General features: G+C 42.4%; 1 protein-coding gene across 39 annotated transcripts in view; it reads left to right on the plus strand.

Moving 5' to 3' along the window:
- Nucleotides 1-20,632, plus strand: part of RIMS1 (regulating synaptic membrane exocytosis 1) — a 463,886-nt gene that overhangs the window by 423,932 nt on the left and 19,322 nt on the right. The window contains exon 1 of one of the 39 annotated variants that reach the window (XM_024133046.2): nt 7,595-7,715. The exons of the other annotated variants lie outside the window; for them this stretch is intronic. Coding sequence (XP_023988814.1) covers nt 7,685-7,715 — 31 coding nt within the window. The 5' untranslated portion in view covers nt 7,595-7,684. Of the gene's footprint in view, nt 1-7,594; nt 7,716-20,632 lie in introns of those variants that run through there. 39 annotated transcript variants of the gene reach the window in all.

Genomic DNA, 20,632 nt, shown 5'->3' on the forward strand with positions numbered 1-20,632 from the left:
GCTGCGGCCTCTCCCGTTGCGGAGCACAGGCTCCGGACGCGCAGGCTCAGCGGCCATGGCTCACGGGCCCAGCCGCTCCGCGGCACGTGGGATCCTCCCGGACCGGGGCACGAACCCGGTTCCCCTGCATCGGCAGGCGGACGCGCAACCACTGCGCCACCAGGGAAGCCCCATGAGAGACTTTTAATGTGCAATCATATTCATGGACTTTTAACAGAAGTTGTATAAAATGTATCAGGTAGGCATGTTAGCTTTAATGGGGGTGACTTGGCAAAAACAGAAAAATCTACACATCAGAGTTTTGTTGACTTCAAATTCAAATGTTACAGTCCTTCCAGATTCTTAAGCAGTGGGTTAGTAGTTCCTACTCACTCACTGACCTGCTTTCCTACATTTCACCCCACCCCTCACCATCCCTTCAAAGCAGCAAGTAGCATCTAGCCTTCCTAATATTCTAATTTTTGTCAAATAATGGGTTAGAAACGCCCTTTCAATAATCTCAATTAATGCTAATTTGAAGTTCCCTTTTGTGTAAGGTTCATTTATATTTTATCACCTAGCTTCTGACCAGAGCACTGTCTTTATCTCCCTTATGAAATAGGCTTCCTGTTAACAACTGCTCTCAAGCATATACGGAAATGTTATTAGTCAAAGTCCTTATTTGTGAGAAAACACAGAGGGTTGGCAGTACAATGTTATTCCATGTAAAAATCCATAAATACCAAGTTATTATTAATATAATAGCTACTTGCCCTTTAGGTATCAGAGCCTGCCCTAGGTAGTTTACATATATCATTTCTACTTCTTCCAGAAAACGAAGCTGTTTCCGCTTTACACAAGAGAAAACTTAAACAACTTACCAAAAATTATAGCAGTGGTAGTGTTAGGATTTAAATGTAGGTTTGTGTAGTCTTAAGAGGAAAATGTGTGTGTGTGTGTGTGTGTGTGTGTGTGTGTGTGTGTGTGTATCTAAAGATACGAGAAAAGGCAGTTTTTTTGTGTGTGTGTACAGTTTTTCTTAGGTACTGAATAAACATTTGACTAAATGGGTTCTAATTACAAATGACTATTTTCTGTAGGTGTGAACTTAATAGCATTTATAGTAGATTATGTTTCCTGGCCTTAGAAATCCTCCTCATCAATGGGAGTTTTTTTCAAAATTATTTGGAAACCTTCTATAATTATTCTCAGGATTTGGATCATGAGATCATCTTATAAATGAAAGAAAATTTTAGGGAGGTCTCTTTTGCAGAGTAATAACTTTCTGAGTAGTCTCCTGGTAGGGGCAGTGTATTCGTTTCTTTTTGCTGCTGTAACAAATGACCACAGATTCGTGGCTTAAAACAACAGAAGTATATTATCTTGCAGTTCTGGAGGTCAGAAGTCCAAAATGGGTTTTGTGTAAGGTTCATTTATATTTTATCACCTAGCTTCTGACCAGAGCACTGTCTTTATCTCCCTTATGAAATAGGCTTCCTGTTAACAACTGCTCTCAAGCATATACGGAAATGTTATTAGTCAAAGTCCTTATTTGTGAGAAAACACAGAGGGTTGGCAGTACAATGTTATTCCATGTAAAAATCCATAAATACCAAGTTATTATTAATATAATAGCTACTTGCCCTTTAGGTATCAGAGCCTGCCCTAGGTAGTTTACATATATCATTTCTACTTCTTCCAGAAAACGAAGCTGTTTCCGCTTTACACAAGAGAAAACTTAAACAACTTACCAAAAATTATAGCAGTGGTAGTGTTAGGATTTAAATGTAGGTTTGTGTAGTCTTAAGAGGAAAATGTGTGTGTGTGTGTGTGTGTGTGTGTGTGTGTGTATATCTAAAGATACGAGAAAAGGCAGTTTTTTTGTGTGTGTGTACAGTTTTTCTTAGGTACTGAATAAACATTTGACTAAATGGGTTCTAATTACAAATGACTATTTTCTGTAGGTGTGAACTTAATAGCATTTATAGTAGATTATGTTTCCTGGCCTTAGAAATCCTCCTCATCAATGGGAGTTTTTTTCAAAATTATTTGGAAACCTTCTATAATTATTCTCAGGATTTGGATCATGAGATCATCTTATAAATGAAAGAAAATTTTAGGGAGGTCTCTTTTGCAGAGTAATAACTTTCTGAGTAGTCTCCTGGTAGGGGCAGTGTATTCGTTTCTTTTTGCTGCTGTAACAAATGACCACAGATTCGTGGCTTAAAACAACAGAAGTATATTATCTTGCAGTTCTGGAGGTCAGAAGTCCAAAATGGGTCAAGGTGTGGGCAGGGCTGGGTTCCTTCTGGAGGCTCCAGGGGAGAATCCACTTCCTTGCCGCCCAGAACCACAGGGCTGCTGTCACTCCTTCACTCGCAGCCCTCTTCCATCTTCAAAATCATCACGTCACTCTTACTCTGACCTGCATCTCTCTTCCTCTCCTAAGGACCCTTAGGATTATACTGCCCTCCACCCTGAAGATCCAGGATAAACTCCTTATTTTAAGGTCCGTTGATTAGCAAACAATTCTATCTGCAACCATAATTCCTCCTTGCCAGGCAGTGTAGCATATGTTCTAGAGATTAGGACGCAAACATCTTCTGGGGGATGAGGGGAGCATTATTCTACTTACCATAGGCATATTTAGATTTTGCAGGGTCTGAAGATAATGGAAAGGCTTTTTAAGAAAAAAATGAGCAAACAAAATTACAAATGCAAATTGGACACTAAAGCACCTACTTATGTATAATGAGAAAAAAAAATGACGCCACATACAGACTTTTTAAAAAAGCAAACTGCCTAAATATGTACCAAATTTAACCCACACTAATTTTATCCTGTTATGTTATATATCCGTATATCAAACAAAACAGCTGCATGATAAAAATTCCTCATTCAAAACTTAAAATTAAAAATAAATAGGTAGAATCCTTGCCAAAATTATGTCTTCCAAGTTGGGTTTCTAACCAATTTTTTATTCATTTTTATTTGTGTCATTTTTTTCCCATGAGTTTAATTGTCCAATTCCTCATGTTCTGAGAGAGATGACACAAAGAATATGGAATTTGGGGCCAGAAGACCTTGCGTCACTGGTTTGTTTATTCATTCGTTCAGAATATATTTATTCAGCATCTACCGTGTGGCAGGCACTGTGCTGAGCTCAGAGAATGCGTCATAAGCAGAATAGATCCCTCAGGATCTTACAGTGTAACAGACAGAGAGACAGACACAGAAGGTCATCTCAAGCACATTAGGTGTTAGGAAGGGTTGTAGGGCCCCGGGAGAGCCCTGCAAGGGGGACTGACCTGGGCTGGAGGCAGTGAGGTTTCCTCCAGGACCTGAGGGACGAGATGGGTGGTCCAGGCAGGGGGCGGGGTGCAGAGCAGAGGAAGGAGATTTCAGCAAAAGAAATATTATGGGTAAAGACCTGCGATGGGAAAGCTGATAGGGATTTTGAGGAGGTGAAAGGTCAGGAGCCTATAGACTAGGGAGAAAGGGAGAGAGTGGTGTGAGACCCTTCCTGAGAGCAGGTTGGGGCCAGGTCCGATGGGGCCTCGGGACCACGCTTACGATCTTGGTTTCGTCTTAAATGCAGCAGGATACCATGGAAAGGTTTTAAACAAAGATGGGGAATGATCTGATTAGTGGATTGAAAGCTTTTCCTGTTTATTTGGAGCATGGGACCAGGAAGGGGGAAAAGGCAAGAGTAGATGCAAGAATATGAGTTAAGATAAAGGGAACTATTTGGATTTGAAATAAAAAATTATTAACTAGCTCCTCCTCTTCGAAAGGATTCTGATATATATATGCCTTTTCATTGACAATGACTCCCTCTTTTAAAAAGTTATTCATTAAGCACTATTTAAGACACACAAAAAAGGTAGAAGGCGTGTGATTGGTTGCTTTTGTGCTGAGAGACGCATTTACACTTGGTTTCTTTGACCAGGTGTTTGCATTTGATTTCTAATTGTATAATGAACACAGTTTCCTTAAATAACAGGCATTTGAGGCATCAACGAACTGGTTAAGAGGATAACTGGGGAGTTAGAAAGTTCCTTAAATGGCGCTAGGCCTTCTTTAGCTGATTGTAAAGGTTATCTGATTTAGGACTTGCTGTCGGTGTGGGGCGGAGGCTCCTCATACAGCGCCCCCCCCCCCACCCCCGTTCTGGTGAGACTTGCCGGTCACAGGGGCTCCCGGCCCTCTCCACCAGCTTCCAAGGAAACGCACCTTGTCATCAGGCATTGACTTCTCCCCTCCAGGCGTCTCCCCTCCTGGTTCCAGCCTGGCTGCAGGCCAACCCCTCTCCCTGCTCCTACTAATAAACCTCAATTCTGGAGCCCCTATTTTTTTGCCCTAAGATTGCCAGAGGCATCGTTTATGTTTTCTGTGTGGTCTGTGCCTATCTTTAACTTTGTCTCACTCTAGTTTCCCTTCTGATCTAGTTTCTACTTCTGTTTGCTACATTAGGACAAGGAAACAGACCATTGGCCTATAGTTCTCGGTTGACGGAAGTATACTTATACCTTTAGAAACAGTCAAGATGGACAGCTGTACAAGAATGTCCACGCTGTAAAAGAGGATGAATACCTGAAGGAAACTGTGCTGTATGTGCATTTGTCACACGCTGTCTGTGGAAAGCCTGTCTTTCATAGTTTACGTCAAGTAAAACTCACGTTATTCTAATTGTTATAAAATACTGATCAGTCGGCTAAGAAAAATCTTTCCACATTTTTCAAACATCGGCTAAACCACATATCTCTCCAGCCTTGGAAAATCAAGTAAGCTTCTCTTTGGCAGCCGTGCAGGTTGGGCTTCCCTGAAAGCGGACCCTGAGACACAGGTTTGAGTGCAAGTAGTTTATTGAGGTGACCCCAGGGCAACGAGACAGGAAAAGGAGGTCAGTATAAGGTGCGTTATTTAGTAGGTGAGTGCCCTAAGCAACTGGGGCTCCATCCCATTGGGATTCTATGGGAGACAGCGTAGAGGCGTCTCCCCGAGGGAGAAGAAGCTGGCATTTATCCAGCAAGTCCCACTCATCATCAACAGGGCGCTGCTTCCAGGGCCCTCAGCTTCCTGGCACTTGAGGCCTCTTTTCCACCTGGGGGTCCTGCAGCCAGAGCCCCTGCAGAGAGTCACGGGTCCTGCAGGGAGAAGGCATCCTTGCAGACGGGAACAGGGAGGGCCAAGGGGCCGGGGGCAAGGCTCCCACAGCACCTGCTCCTGTGGCTTCTCCCCGGGGTCTCCCCCCAGGGTTGCAGGAAGGGCGCCCGGCCTGTGGGCTCCTGCAGCGCCAGCACAGGCAGAGGTGGGCAGCTGTGCCAGCCGCAAGCTCGGTGAGGTCACTTCCCCTGGTCCTGGTTCGCCCAGACATGCAGGTTTGCTCATGGAGGCCCCTCCTCTTCCTCCTCTCTCCGTGCCTTCCGTTTCCCCTTGGGGCTCAGGCCCGACTTCACTCTTGACCTTCCAGCTTGGTCCAGAACATTCCACACAGATAAGCCTCCCCCTCTGTCGGCCACCTCCACGTGCCGCCGTGATGCATGCTGAGTTTTCAGTAATGCTCGTGCCCACCCATTTCCAAACCCCTTTGGTTAGTTTTCTCTGTAGTCCTCATGTTGGCTCTTACAGGGAACGCATCTTATTAAAGAGATTCTCCAAACAGACACGTTGCACTGTCAAAAGTCGAATGACTTCCTATCATTCCTTTGAGGGTAGCTGCACTTGATCAGAGGGACCAGGGTCTCATGGCGAGATCTCAGGGGGTCACGCGTGTGCTGCCATCCCCACCCAGTTAAGAACATCCAAAGGAAGGAAAATAGCAGCCTGAGGGCTTCCACGCTGGTCGTGAAAGACTGCCTACGTACCATTTTATTTGTGAAAGCTCGGTTATAATCTTGTCCCTTTTCCGTTACTCTGGCCCCAAGATAACTGCTTCGGTTGTGCCGACAGAGGTGCCTCCGTCGTGCACAAATGTTTCCTCGTGCAGGAGACCCAGGTACATAACTCAGGGCCCGGGAGGCAGATGCACAGAGCCGTCAGGCTAGACTCTTGAGTTCCGCGGGCTTCCCTTCTTCGCCATTTCCATCCCTTGTAACTTTAACGACCGTCTAAATGAAATTCCAGACTATCACGTGGAACTGTTTTCAGGCAGGGTTAGTTGAATTTAACTTGTTATTGCTCTACTTCTTACATATGTATGTGGACTATGTAATTTATCATCCAGGCTGGAATATCTTTGAGAGTGAAAAGGGAACATTATTAATTATACGCTACAACAGCAGGCATAAACCAGGACTGTCCTGACTTACCACCAAGTATGAACTCCCGACCACCTCTTAGCTATTCATGCTCATTTTGGAAGCGAGGAGGGACCATGGGAAAAAACACGGTCGGGGTGAAAAACAAAACAAGCAGCTACACACAGTCAATTTCATGTTTATTTCTCATAAAATACAATAAACTTATTGCCTACTAAGTAGTGTTAAGATATTATAGGAATTATGTAATTGGGGCCACTGTCTGTAACAACAGCATTTTTTAAATGTTTTTGTTTGGTTATTTTTGACAACTTACTCCTCACTCTGAAATGGTTCTGCTAAAAAAAAAAAAAGTCATATTTTTCAAATAAAGGTTTTTTCCTACCCCAACAAACCAAACATGATGGTGGTAAAATGGTTCTGTTGCTGCCATTTTTCCTTCCTCATGAAAAGGGCTTAAAGAGCCACTTAGGTTTAAAGGATGGGAGGCTTGGTTGGAATTTGCTTTTGTTCGGGGGTTTGGTTTTGCTGGTGGTGGTAGTTTTCCCATATACGATCTGCTACCGAAGTCCAGAGCCCGAGTTCTCATACTTGTAAAATACAGCAACCCCAGCAATACCGGCCAGTTATGACGAGGGTTAATGCAAATGTGTGTAAAGCACTGAGCATTGGGCCTGGTGTGTAAAAAACCGCTCAGCAGAAGTTGGGCCCTTTTCCTTTTCTGCGCTTTACCATCTCCCTTGCCCTGGCGCTGTCTCCTGGCAGGGGGTGGGAAGCAAAGGAAGCAAAGGAAACCTCTGAGTGCATCTTGAAGGTGATGATTTTGACAGCTTTAGTGTATTACACATGTATTACAAGTGCCAGGCAGGAACAGGGCAAGACATCCATATGAGACCCTCCTCTTGCCCCTGCAAAAGCCCTTTAAACAGATCTACCCTGGAAATCATCTGTTAGCCCTGAGCTTGACTTCGCCAATATTTCTTACATAACCAGGGAAGCTACACGCTATTTCATAAAGTAAGCAACAGATTTTCATTTCATTTGACTTAAATATGTCTTCATTATATAGTTTGCTTAAAATTTTGTGACTGTGTAGCAGCTTTCCCGTTGTGACTATTTAGCAGTTTTTCAAATTTATGAGATGACGCATAGCAAGTTTACTGAGTGATTTTTCACTTCGTGGTCGTATAATATAATAGGCTCTAGGAAAAAACACTCTTGGCAGAAGCAATTTAATCATCCTGTGTGTGTGTGAGAAGGAGGGGCGGGGGTGGGGAAGGGGAGACAGAGAGAGAGAGAGAGAGAGAGAGAGAGAGAGAGAGAGAGAGAGAGAGAGAGAGAAAGTAAAGCTTCCCAGAGCTCCGATATTCCTTCCCAAGGCAGCACAAGTTACTTAAACGAAGTCAGAGCTTCTTTGGCTTCAGTTTTCCTCTGAGAACAACTTAATGCTGATTTCATTTTTTCAAGATACACAAGGTAAGTGTGTGTTCTGTATATGAATTTACTAAGTCCTAATAGGAGTTTGTTAGTTAATGTATAGCATCTCAGAAAACTAAAACCAAAAGCCAAATTCCTGTTTGTCTGAAGCTTTCAAAACTGTGTGAACGGTTTGCAAACAAAGGTAGTATTATACTTGAGATTACTAACAATTGAATTAAAAAGAAAAAATGTAAAAATGATGTGGCGGATGAAGTACTTAGAGAAGGATGTTGCTACTATAGGTGTATGTGTAAAATTGTAAGGTCTAAATATGATAAACTTTAAACCTAGGCTTACAGGATTTTAAAGCCGGATTTGAAATTGGGCATTGCTTCAACTCAAACATACCTCTTAGTGCTATCACAAAATTATATTTTTCTTTAAAGCAATTTCACTTGTGTTTAAAATTGCATCAGCATATCACATAACCCTCTTACACCCAATTAAATACAACTACTTTTATATGGACATTTATTTTGGAAATTTACAAGTATATTTTCATTATTTTCATTAACTTTTGAAATTATAAATCATATAAGGCTCCAAAAATTTTGCCTTTCATGTGTTATAGTCAGGCAAGGACCAGAGAAATGTAACTTGTTTGTGTGAATAACTTCTGATGAGTCTTATCAACTGTGTTATTTAAGATAGTTTGTACTTTTTTTCCTAAGACTACCTATTTATGAAGTTCGTTCTCAGCAGTATTTCAGAGAAACTAATTAACTTCTCAAATAATAAGTATGTTTTAACTATCTTTAGATTAGAAGAAAACATACATGTTGAGAATTTAAAGAAATTTCAAAAATAGCCTCATTTTGTGCTTTCAGATAATTCACGTGGAGAATTATAATATGGTAATTTTTTTCCTAATTCATTTTCTTATTCACTCATATGCAGATGTCACAAAAGTTCTGGCTGAAATTGCAAGTATAGTATTGTCATCATGAGAGCTGTGTCAAAGCCATTCTGAGAACCCTCTGGAAAAGAGCAGTCTTATTTATATATATTCAAACACAGTGCTGCTCTCCAAAGACTAAGCGTATAATCTGTGTGGTAAAATCAACACTTGTAACTTTCTTTCTTCCTTCTTTCTAAAAAAAAAAGAAAACATAAAAAATCATAATCTGATGGAGAACGCTTGCATATGAAGGGTTTTATACATTAGAAAAGAAAAGTCTTCACCACAGTGTTTGTGTTTTGTTTACATGTTTATTTTATATTCTGAGTAACACTTGCATGGGACTAATTCCCAATTTTAGTTCCAGTTAACACTTAACTTCCGAAGCAGGGCTCGTCCGTGGAAAGAAGGCATAAATATGCTTAGGATGGCTGTAATACATCGTAATTTATATCTTTCCCTCCCCTAATTCCCAATTTAGTTGAAGTCATTTGTCTCAAAAGGAATCTTAACATCTGTTTGGTTTCACGCCATCCTCACCTTTAAGCAACTGAGTGAAATATCCTCTTGTTTCTTATCTCTGCTTATTATTAATGGGCAGCAAGACATTATTTTTCTACCCAAGTAAAAAAGTGTATTTTTTTTTCTTCACACTTTAAACTTGGTGTAAGACCAACAGTACAGAATCAGTGTGGTCTGGAATATTTTTTTATCTGATTGGCCAGTTATTAGGAACCACTCTGGGCTTCTGTGAAGGTGTGTGGTTAATGCTCTGAGCTTTAGTTTCTAAGATTCAGTCAGCAATTCACTCGTTAAACATTTTTGCAAGAGAGCCGTGTCTCACAAAGCACTCTGACCAGGAGAATGCTGAGGGGAGAGATTCAGATGAAAAATGACCTGTAAATGAAGGATTTTATTAAAAGTCCATCACATTCATCTAAGCGTTCTCATAGAGCAATTCATAGTCAATTACCAATTAACTTCTAAGGAACCCGTTAATTCAGGACTCAAAAGAGCAGTGTCACCGCAGCTTAGGCTGGTCTGACCTGGTTGTAGATGGAGATGCTCCAGGCTGAATTAAAGGGCTGGCAGGGGAAGCCGGCAGGGCGGGGGTTGCACCCCAGGTAGGTGGGGCTGTGAGGAGAAGCTTGGAGGCAGGAAATGTCAGCTCATAAATCAGGAACAGGCTGGAAGCAGCCTGGCTGGAGCAGAAGGTTGCCATCAGGGAATCGAGAGAGGCGAATAAGGCAGAGTTGGTGGGGATAAAATATGGGAACATGGGCCAGTGACATGGGAGCAGGAGACTGACATCTTTATGAAAATGAGTCTGCTGTGGTTGTACAAACCCAACTGAAATGACAAGAATCTCAACGTGACGAGACTAATTGAAGCAAGAAGGAAGGAACGGGTAGGGGTGATAGGCAGTAACACTAGCAAAGATAACCACGTTGGATCTTGGAGAAACGGCAGTCCCTTTAGCAGAAATGGGAAATCAATAGAGAAGACCACTGGCGATCTGTAAACTTCTACCAGTCAGGGTTGAACCGAAGGAGCAGAATCTGTAGGAGACATACATTAAGAGATTTATTACCAGGAATTGGTATATAGTATGTGATCGTGGGGCACGTCTGAAATCCACAGGGCAGCCCCAGGAAGGGCAGGGTGGCCGCAGACCCTGGCTGAAGCTGCAGCCCACACATGGGGCCTCTCCATCAGGGCAGCCTCACTTCTGCTCTCAAAGCCTTTAAATCACCCAGATTATCTGAAATGGTCTCCCTTACACAAGTCAACTGATTATGGACTCTAATCACACCTACGAGATACCTTCACAGCAACACCTACATGTGTGTTTGACTGAATGACCAGGGACCATAGCCTAGCCAAGGTGACACATCATAAAACCAACAGAAACTTCCAACATGTTATGAACTCCAAGAGGCTGGTAGGATTCCTTAGGTGAAAATGGGCAGAAATATATTGGAAATTCAGGAAAGATGCTGAGATTGGAGAAATCACGACAGGAGTTATCCACATAGAGATGATATATCCATGTCAGTCAAGAGAGTTTGGGAGCTCCTCAGAGGAGGCTGGAAACTTCCACATCAAAGATGAATTCTTGGGAGAAACCATTTTTAAGGGGCAGTAGAAAGAAGAGATGACTAAAAGATACAAAAAAAAAAAAAAAAAGATTAGATTGAGAGCTAGGAAGAGAACCACAGTAGCACATGGCCTTGACTGTCCATCTCTTTGCTATACTTTATCACTAATTTCCCAAGGTTTCCCAAGGTGGGTCAGGGAACACTGTAGTTCCCTGATTTCGGCCTGTATTGGAGGATCTTGCTGCCAGAGATCCAAACAGAATTTGCACTGAGAAAAGGCCAGTGTTTTTTACTGTGAACTTTGAAAGTACAGTTTTGAAATAAGATAAAACACTCCGGATGGCAGGTCTTACAGACGTAAAGAATCAGGCGCATATTCCAGACAATGAAGAATTAGAGGCACAGCTCTTCTGATACTTAGTGGAGAGGCTTCCGGGGGACCCTCGCCCCACAGTCCTGAATGCCTTGTGCCTTGCTCATCTGTCCAGCAGTTTCTTTAACCTTCAATGTACAGCTCAGGCATCTCCTCCTCTGTGGGAAGTTCCTTAACTCACCTCGAAAGGGATGTTAACTCTGTCCTTTGTCCTGTCACTCACGTGGGCGTAATTACACTTCTTATCCTGCTGAATTAGAATTGCTGGTATGTCTTCCTCCCCCACCAGATGGCAAGCTCCTTTCAATTTTGAGTCCACAGTCCGATAAGGATGCCATTTAAGTGTTAACGTATATTTGGGAAATGAAGGGTGGCCGGGTACGCACGTATATGAGAGAACAGTGTGTAGAAGGCAGACAGTTTGTGGAAGGAGAAACTTTGAGAGTTCCGGGGTTTAAAGAGCAAAATTAAAGAGAAGAAGAGGAGGGAAAGTGAAAGGCAGGGATGCTGCAAAGGTGAGGGAGGGGTACCATGGTCCACGGAAGAGGAGGACAAGGGGGTTGGCGGAGATGAGGATGGAGTCGGAAGAGAGGAAGGATGGGAGAAATCTGTCTTCCCAGGAAAATGAAAGACAAATGGATGTGAGGGAAAATGTGCCTTCTTCTAACTAAGAAGAGGGCATTTTTCCTGATGTGAAAAACTTGAAATTTTTAAGCTATATTTGTCAATTTAACTTTGATCTGAAACAGTTAAAGAGCTTGTAACAATGAAAGCTGCTAGTCCTTTCCTTTGTCTTTTCCTGTGTGTGTGTGTGTGTGTGTGTGTGTGTGTGTGTGTGTGTGTGTGTGAGATCTGAGGGTCTAGTAGTTCTTACACATTTTGTTTAATTGACATTTCACCTGCGTTTCCCCCCAGCCATATGCTCTCCTAGTGTTGGTTACAAATCCTAGTAAGTCAAAACATGGTTCCCTCATCAACAAATTGAAAATATTTTGCAAATAGTGGAATTCTTTGTGAATATGATTATTATGCTGTAGGTTGCAAGAAAACCAGAAAAATGGCTTTCCGTATCGACATTGTATTGCAGTGCCCTTGGAGGAAAATATAAAGGTTTAAGAGAAGTATCTCATTCAACAATTGAAATTGCTGGTCTCTATTTCCACGGTATTTAACTTTTACAAAATCAGACGTCATTTCTCATCAGAATTGTTTGTTTATTCGTGAGATAATTGTCTTCACCGCTGCCTTCCAAAGTTTCATCTTTTTCCATTTTTTTTGTTTTTGCCTTTAACTTAGCAAAAAGTAGATGAAGTTTTCAAATCTATAAAAGTGGTGTTTTTCTCAGATTGATTTAGAACTTGACTGCTTATTCTCTTTCAAAATATGTGAATTTGCTTGTTTGCAGAGAAATACAGCTAAAATCAACTTACCAAGCATTTAGGGTACCAGGGACATACAGTACTTCTCTCCTTTTGTACTTCTTTAGGGGTGATTTCAAGAAGCATTATTGAGAGCCTTTTACTATAGTATTTCCGAATTAGATTTGCAAACAAAATCCTCTCAGAACTGCAGAACGGAGAGCCATCTCTCTGGACCTTGTCTAATCTGCAGTGATTGGGTTCCTGTTCACTATATACGGCTGCACCCAGGCGGCACCACCTGTTAAGTAACAATTTATTGTAGCACAGATGCTGAAATCTCTGTGGAGGTTGGACTTGGTCTGTTAACGGGTGAATAAATGGAGTGTGACAGTGTCTGCTCTTTCTGAAACAATCCACTCATTGTCTCACTGCTTTCATGATGAGACTTTTTTTTTTCTTTACAAAATGGGAATTGAAGTTTTATCTACAGTAAAGGCCAGACAGAGTTTGCAGCAGAAGATTCAGGCTCTAATCTTCACTGTGGCATTAGAAGCTGTGTGACCACCAGCTAAGGATTACTTACCGTACCTTGGGTTCTTTGAACAAAGAGTTTAGATGAGATCGCTTATATTTAAAGTTCCGGTGCTAAGTTTCAGGTCTATTCTGTTCTAAAATAGACCAGTTTAATCCACCTATCGTACCCATTTCAGGTCTATTCTGTTCTAAAATAGACCAGTTTAATCCACCTATCGTACCCATTTCAGGATTTCAGCTCAGTGTTTATTTTTAGTATTCTTTTAATCCTCATTTCTGTGGACTGAAAATAAATATTGCCAATATGAAATTATTTTACTGCTTTCATATCACATAAGCCTCAAGATATATTAAGAAAAGTATTTAATATTCTTATAAATTTACTTCTGCTCTAGTGAAAAAATGTCAGGTTTGTTTTCAGTTACATCAGGGTGTTTTCCTTTTGGAAAAGAGTTACAACTCTACAATCTTGGCCATGTCTATCTGCTCCCACCTGACGAGGTGTAATGTCTCAGTCGATCTGAGCTACCATAACAAAAATACCGTAGACTGGGTGGCTTGTAAACAACAGAAACTTTCTTCTCACAGCTCTGGAGGCTGGAAGTCCAAGGTCAGGGCACCAGCATGGTCTGCTTCCTGGTTCACAGATGGCCATCTTTTTGCTGTAACCTCACATGGTAGAAGGAGCAATCAGGCCTTTGGGGGTCTCTGTTGTAAGGGCACTGACCCCCCCCAAAAGCCCCATCTTCAAGTCCCACCACACTGTAGGTGTCAATATATGAATTGGGGGGCTGGGAGACACTTTCAGTCTACATATGCAGCTAAACCAAAATCAAACGTTTTTGTCGTTACCACCTAATGCTTCTCTAACTCCTTAAACTATCAGGACCGTCATTATTTTACAATCAAGTTAAGGACAATGCTTTGAGAATAATAAGCAATATCAGGAAAAATGAGAGGCAGATAGGAATTGACTTTGTTAAGGATGTCAAATTAGTATCAATAATATGTGCATAACTCCTATCCCTCATTTGGTTAACATTTTCACTCAACACTTAGATGTCTGCTTAGGCCCATTTGTTATTTGCCCACAGAATCTTTTTTTTTTTTTAAGATTTATTTTTTATTTTTTTATTTTTACTCTTATTTTTTTATTCTTGGCTGCATCAGGCCTTATTTGCGGTGCGCGGGCTTCTCTCTAATGGTGGCGCACAGGCTCCAGAGCACGTGGGCTCTGCAGTTTGTGGCTCGCAGGCTCTCTAGTGGAGGCGCACGAGCTCAGTAGTTGTGGCGCACAGGCTCTCTAGTTGAGGTGCGCAGGCTCGGTAGTTGCGGCACGCGGGCCTAGTCGCTCCGTGGCATGTGGGATCTTAGTTCCCTGACCAGGGATCAAACCCGCGTCCCCTGCACTGCAAGGTGGATTCTTTACCACTGGACCACCAGGGAAGTCCCACCCACAGAATCTTTAAATACTGCTTGACATAGTTCAGTTAACTCCTTATATGCCTTAAGAGATAGGCAACACCATAGTGTAGATTGGTGAGCCTTGGTCACCAGAGTTTCCCGTCATCAGCACACATTTTAAGCTTTCATCCTATTGTGTATTTCAAGTTCTTGTTCACCTAATTTTCTAAAGATGGATGGTAGAAGGGTAAAAATTAAAGACCCCAAATTTTTTATATTCTGATTTACCAATTTTTCTATCCAACAAGCATTTTCTTTTCATTTCCTAAGGGTTTTCTCTTGCTCTTTGGATGAGCAACTTTATGTTTTATTTAACACTTATACTTTTTTAAATTGAAGTATAGTTGATTTACAGTGTTGTGTTAATTTCTGCTGTACAGCAAAGTGATTCGGTTATACATATATATTATACATTCTCTTCCATGTTCTTTTCCATTATGGTTTATCACAGGCTATTGAATATAGTTCCCTGTGCTGTACAGTAGGACCTTGTTGTTGATCCATCCTATATGTAATCGTTTGCACCTGCTAACCCCAACCCCCCAATCCTTCCCTCCCCCACCCCCCTCCCCCTTGGCAACCACAAGTGCAACCACAAGTCTGTTCTCTATGTTTGTGAGTCTGTTTCTGTTTTGTAGATAGGTTCATTTGTGTCGTATTTTAGATTCCACACATAAGTGATATCATATGGTATTTATTTAACACATTTTAACCACAGTCAGTAGAGAAGCCGCCAGCCAGCAGGTTCTCAAACGGCCCACGTTGACCCTTTTGTACATAAGCGATGTTCCTGTCACTCATGGACTCTCCATCACTGGGGCACAGCCAGCCCCCAAATTACTCCCAAGACCTGTGTGGCCAGGCCTCCAATTACCACTGTTTACTTAACTTGCCCATTTTGCCGCTTGTTTTGTTCACCCTCTGAGGCATGGTTTGATCTCCGTGCCAGCCTGAAATGAAATTGTCAGAACACTTTGCTTTACAGAGACCAGCTGCTCAGAAGCCACCGTGCTGATGGCCACCCTCACTCTTGCGGTCTTTTTTGCCCCAGGAAAATTGGTCTCTCTTCTCTGTCTCCCGCTGAATAATTCACTCTCCTCTTTCCACTCAGAATCTGAAATTGTTCTCTTGAATCAACTTAACTCCTTCTATGCCTACTAGTAATCTTGATATATTTTACCTCCTCTTAAAGCATAAATTACCTTTCTGATCACTCAGTAAATAGATATAACTACTTTTTAAAAAATGTTTATGTCCATCCTCTAGAACAGGTGTTAGAAATTAAACTGATGATGGGCTTCCCTGGTGGCGCAGTGGTTGGGGGTCCGCCTGCCGATGCAGGGGACGCGGGTTCGTGCCCCGGTCCGGGAAGATCCCACGTGCCGCGGAGCGGCTGGGCCCGTGAGCCATGGCCGCTGAGCCTGCGCGTCCGGAGCCTGTGCTCCACAACGGGAGAGGCCACAACAGTGAGAGGCCCGCGTACCGCAAAAAAAAAAAAAAAGAAAGAAAAAAGAAATTAAGCTGATGAACTAATTTGTACAGTCAGATATAGTTAGTAAACAGAAATACAAATAAACCTCCCGTTATGATATAACAAACTGAAGTGAAACATTTCCAGATGATAATATTTTGGGAGATTACAGCCACCTTCAGCAGTTCTTACTTTCTCCAGGTGATTTTGCTTCCTCTGCAATGGCACACGCAATCTCCAGTGTTTGTATGCAGGTCTCCGTGGTAGTGGGATAAGGTCTGGGTAGGATAGGGCAGTGAGTACAGATAGTTTTATAACTACGTTACCACCTGCGTGAGATTTCTGCAGCATTTTCTGTCTGCTGACCCCCTGGAAGTTTGCCAGTGAACATGTTTGTAATCTTTGCTACTGAATTGAAAGTATCCCATGGACCAATGAAGTTCTGAATGTCCTTATTAATGAAACGGAAACTAGAATATTTTTAAAAGCTACCAATAGGAAGGAGGTCTCTCTGACAACCTGTGTTTCTTACCTCTTAATTTTATAAGTGCTAAAGAAGAGAGATGGCTGTTAGCACCTCTGAATTAACTTTATTAACTTTCTCCTGAAAATTTTGGAGTTAAAAAAAAAGACAACAATTTCCAAATTTATAGCTTCAAAAAGGTTGACCCCAGTGCCTCAGTTTTCTTTGGATTCTCTGCTTAATCAAATCTTAGCAAATAATGCTTTCACATACTATTAAAACTCCATAGAGAAATACCCAAGTATATGAGGATCATAAACCAGACATCACAGTATGTGCCAGCACATCCCGTTTTATTCTGCGAAGTGTAAATTCTGCTGCCTTGCTCTTACGCCACCCGTTTCCGTGAGGAATGTTTCCTCTGGGTCTATAGTGTCCCAACATTGTGGAGATCACCAATCAGAGGGACAGAGCGACGAGTCTTCAGAGAGACGCACACCCAGTGATTACTACCTGTGGTTAACTGTTGCGAAGCACATCTCCTCCTTACTTACCGCCCTCCCAAGTTTCCTGAACTGATGGGATGGAAAACCTTGAAAGAGAACAGGATGTTGTGACTCCCACAGACCTCCCCTGGGGGTTTATCATCAAAATTTATCAGAAGTGTTCCAGAGTCTGATCAAAACTCCGTATAAAATTACCCAGCAGGGGGCTTCCCTGGTGGCGCAGTGGTTGAGTGAGAATCTGCCTGCTAATGCAGGGGACACGGGTTCGAGCCCTGGTCTGGGAAGATCCCACATGCCGCAGAGCAACTGGGCCCGTGAGCCACAACTACTGAGCCTGCGCGTCCGGAGCCTGTGCTCCGCAACAAGAGAGGCCGCGACAGTGAGAGGCCCCCGCTCGCCGCAACTAGAGAAAGCCCTCGCACAGAAACGAAGACCCGACACAGCCAAAAATAAATTAATTAATTAATTTTTTTTAAAAAAACTCACTCACTTAAAAAAAAAAATACCCAGCATATATTTTTCTAATGATAATCCTTCACGTGAATCAAAGAAAGGTTTTCCCTGTATTATGAAGCGTGAGACAGTTTTATCCGTGAGAGACTCTAGGCTTGGGCCTGATCAAGAAACAGAAGCCCACATACCCTATGTCACTTAAAAGTTATAAACCAAGCTAACAAAGTGCTCAATAAAAGGTCTTTTAGTTTCCTACTGACAAAAAGATTTTTGTAAGGACCAAGGAGGTCAAGTTTCAATTTAGAATTCTGACTGTGCAGAGTTCTGTGCTTGGCCGGGGCTCATCTCCTGCTGGGAGCTTCACCCACCCACTTCTGTTCCCACCCGTTGGCCCTGCCCTGCACCCACCTGGACTTTGGGGCATCCACATTGGTGGTGCTCTCCATCCTTAGGAGGCTGGACCCCAGAAAGATTACCTGGGCTGGCCCCGGATGTGGGCTCGGGGCCATCTGCGTAGGAAATTCTAGGCTCCCAAGGATCTGGAGGCTTGGTGTAGAAGGGGGCACGTGGGCAGGTGGGTGGGCACATCCTCTTGATCCCCGAGGAGGGAGAGGCTCCATCCTCTGTGAAGGAGCAGGGCCATAGGAGGGACTGAGCAGGGCCCTGGAAAGCACAAATGGAGGATTTAAGGGCCCTACTGAGATGATCTTTTCTTAGTGCCTAGAATATCATAGGTTGTACTTTACTGATTAACTCAGTTTGTAATTTGATCTTTGTCAAAGTTTGTTTGATATGCAGACCCTTTATATCCATCCCATCTGTTAGGGAATCACGGCTCTCGTGCCACTGTGATAAATGTGCGTAGCTAAAAAGGTGGGAGGGAACCACAGATTCCTCTTCACGTGAACTTTGCCTTTAAGAGCTAGTTAAACCCATTTTATTCTGTCCCGTTTCTCTGGACAGTATTCGTTCCTTGCTTTCAGCAATTGTCTTGTAAGTTGTTCTAAGTTTATATGTCCCCCCCTCTGTACAGAGATTCACAGACACATGTGCTGCCTGATTTTCCTCTGTGGATTGGGAAGGTCGTAAGCCTGAACACAATTAATTCCTGCTCTGTGGCTGGTTCAAGCTACACTGAGTCCCCAAATAAGAAACTACCCAATTGGCCCATCACCCACTATTTAGGGTGCCTGATGCTCTGACCTTGAGTTTCACCATGGGGCCCTCTCCATCAGTGGTGACTGGTTACATGGGACAAGTCTCCCTGAGATCAGCTGTACCCCTGGCTCAGATTCTCTCAAGAATTCCCACCTGTCTCTTTAAGTTGCCCTGCTGGGTCTCGGAAGTTCCTGAAAAGAATCTCAAATGTGCCACGTAGCCTGTATTTCAAATCAGACTATCCCGACGTTGATGAAAATCCATCCAATTGGTTGGAAGGAACGTGGTGAGAAGCAGAGAACCTACTTTGTTTTATACAGTATAGAAAAAAAATGTACTCAGGTCCTTTGTGATCTCAAACTCTTTTCTGCCCATAATAACTAGTGCAGTAAGGTCACTGCCACACGATAATTAGGAACTTCGTTTGTGCATATTTGTCTCAGAATATTAAGCTACTAGGAAAGGACCCCTCTATGTATTGTATCCTGCAGAGTACCTGACACGATGATATTAACATTATTTATTGCTAGATTCTCCCCCTCTAACCCCACATTCTCTGAAACAACACGGAGAAGAAAATTCTCTACTAACTCTGTTGTTAGAAGAGGAGCCTTATTTGTCTAAATAGGAGACTGTCAAGGGTCGATTCAGTAATTCAAGTCTCAGATCTAAAGTTAGAGAATTGAGCATACTCTTCACAAAACTACTATTTTATCTTTGTTTAAATCCACACTGATTTTATTTAGAATACTATGTACTATGGTACAGGATAGGCTGCTGTAACAAGACACCTACAAATAGAGTGGCTTAATCAAGACCCTCACGCAATAGTGCAGGTGGACCATCCCATCTGGGGCTGGCCCAGGCTCTGCCAGCTTCAACACATGCTCCCATACTGACTTTCAAAGTGGCTGCTGCAGCTCCTACCATCATATCCCCATTGAGAGGGGAGAGGGGAAGGGAAATGTGGCCAGGCCTTAGCTGGGAGGATGGGGGAAGTTCTATCACTGGAGAAAAGGGTAAGGATGGATACTTGGGGCATGAATAGTCTCTGTGACATGTTGCCACTTACTTATGCTTCATTCTAAAGAGCATTTTGAGTTAAATATGTGAAAGATACAGAAAGCTGTGCTTTGAGTTGAACATGGGGAATTAGAGTCATTCAGCTTGGAGACCTAATCTATGCAAAATACCTTGAGGTCTTACAGTGCTGGGCACTGACCCTAGAGCTTTACCTGATCGTCTCATTTACTGCCCAAGACAATCCCCACATTTCATAGAGGAGGAAAGGGAGGCACCGAGAGACTACGTAAGCCGCCTGCAGGCTCAGAACTAATACGGGGTGGGGCTGGGACCTGAATCCAGATGGTCTGACTCCAGAGCTGCCCCTCAAACCATTTCCGATCCAGCCAACGTGGAGTGTATTAGGCTGCCTTTGGAAACTGGAAGAGAGGAAGGATTCCCTAAATAGTAATACCTTGAGTTTAAACATTTTTTTTTTAAAGAGAAAACCTGAAACATGCAATAAAACGTTTGCTTTTGGGTAGGTTTCAGCCCGAAGTATTGTTTTATTTTTACAGTCAGGATGGCAGATAGTTAAGGAGCTATTCTAGGTTTACACTCAATAAGTGAAATCCAGCTTCAATTAAGGTGTTAATTTAGAACAAAGAAGAGTTTAAAAAATAGATTTGATCTAAATGTGATATATTTTACTCCTGGGCAAATAAATCTGAGGCTTTATTTTCTCAGCATCAAATTGGGTGTTTTGGTTTGGTTTAGTTTGGTTTGGTTTTGGTATTTTTTGTCTAGGAGGACTTTTGCTGTATTTGCTCATTCTTTTTTTTTAATTTTTATTTTATATTGGAGTATAGTTGATTTATGTTGTGTTATTTCAGGTGTAGAGCAAATTGATTCAGTTATACATGTACATATATCTCTGTTCTGTTTCAGATTCTTTTCCCATTTAGGTTGTTACAGAATATTGAGCAGAGTTCCCTGTGCTATACAGTAGGTCCTTGTGGGTTATCTATTTTATGTACCGTAGTGTGTACAGGTCCATCCCAACCTCCTAATTTATCGCCCCCCTTTCCCCTTTGGTAACCATAAGTTTGCTTTCTATGTCTGTGGGTCTATT

Source organism: Physeter macrocephalus, chromosome 10 (assembly GCF_002837175.3).
Source record: "Physeter macrocephalus isolate SW-GA chromosome 10, ASM283717v5, whole genome shotgun sequence".
Lineage (NCBI taxonomy): Eukaryota > Metazoa > Chordata > Mammalia > Artiodactyla > Physeteridae > Physeter > Physeter macrocephalus.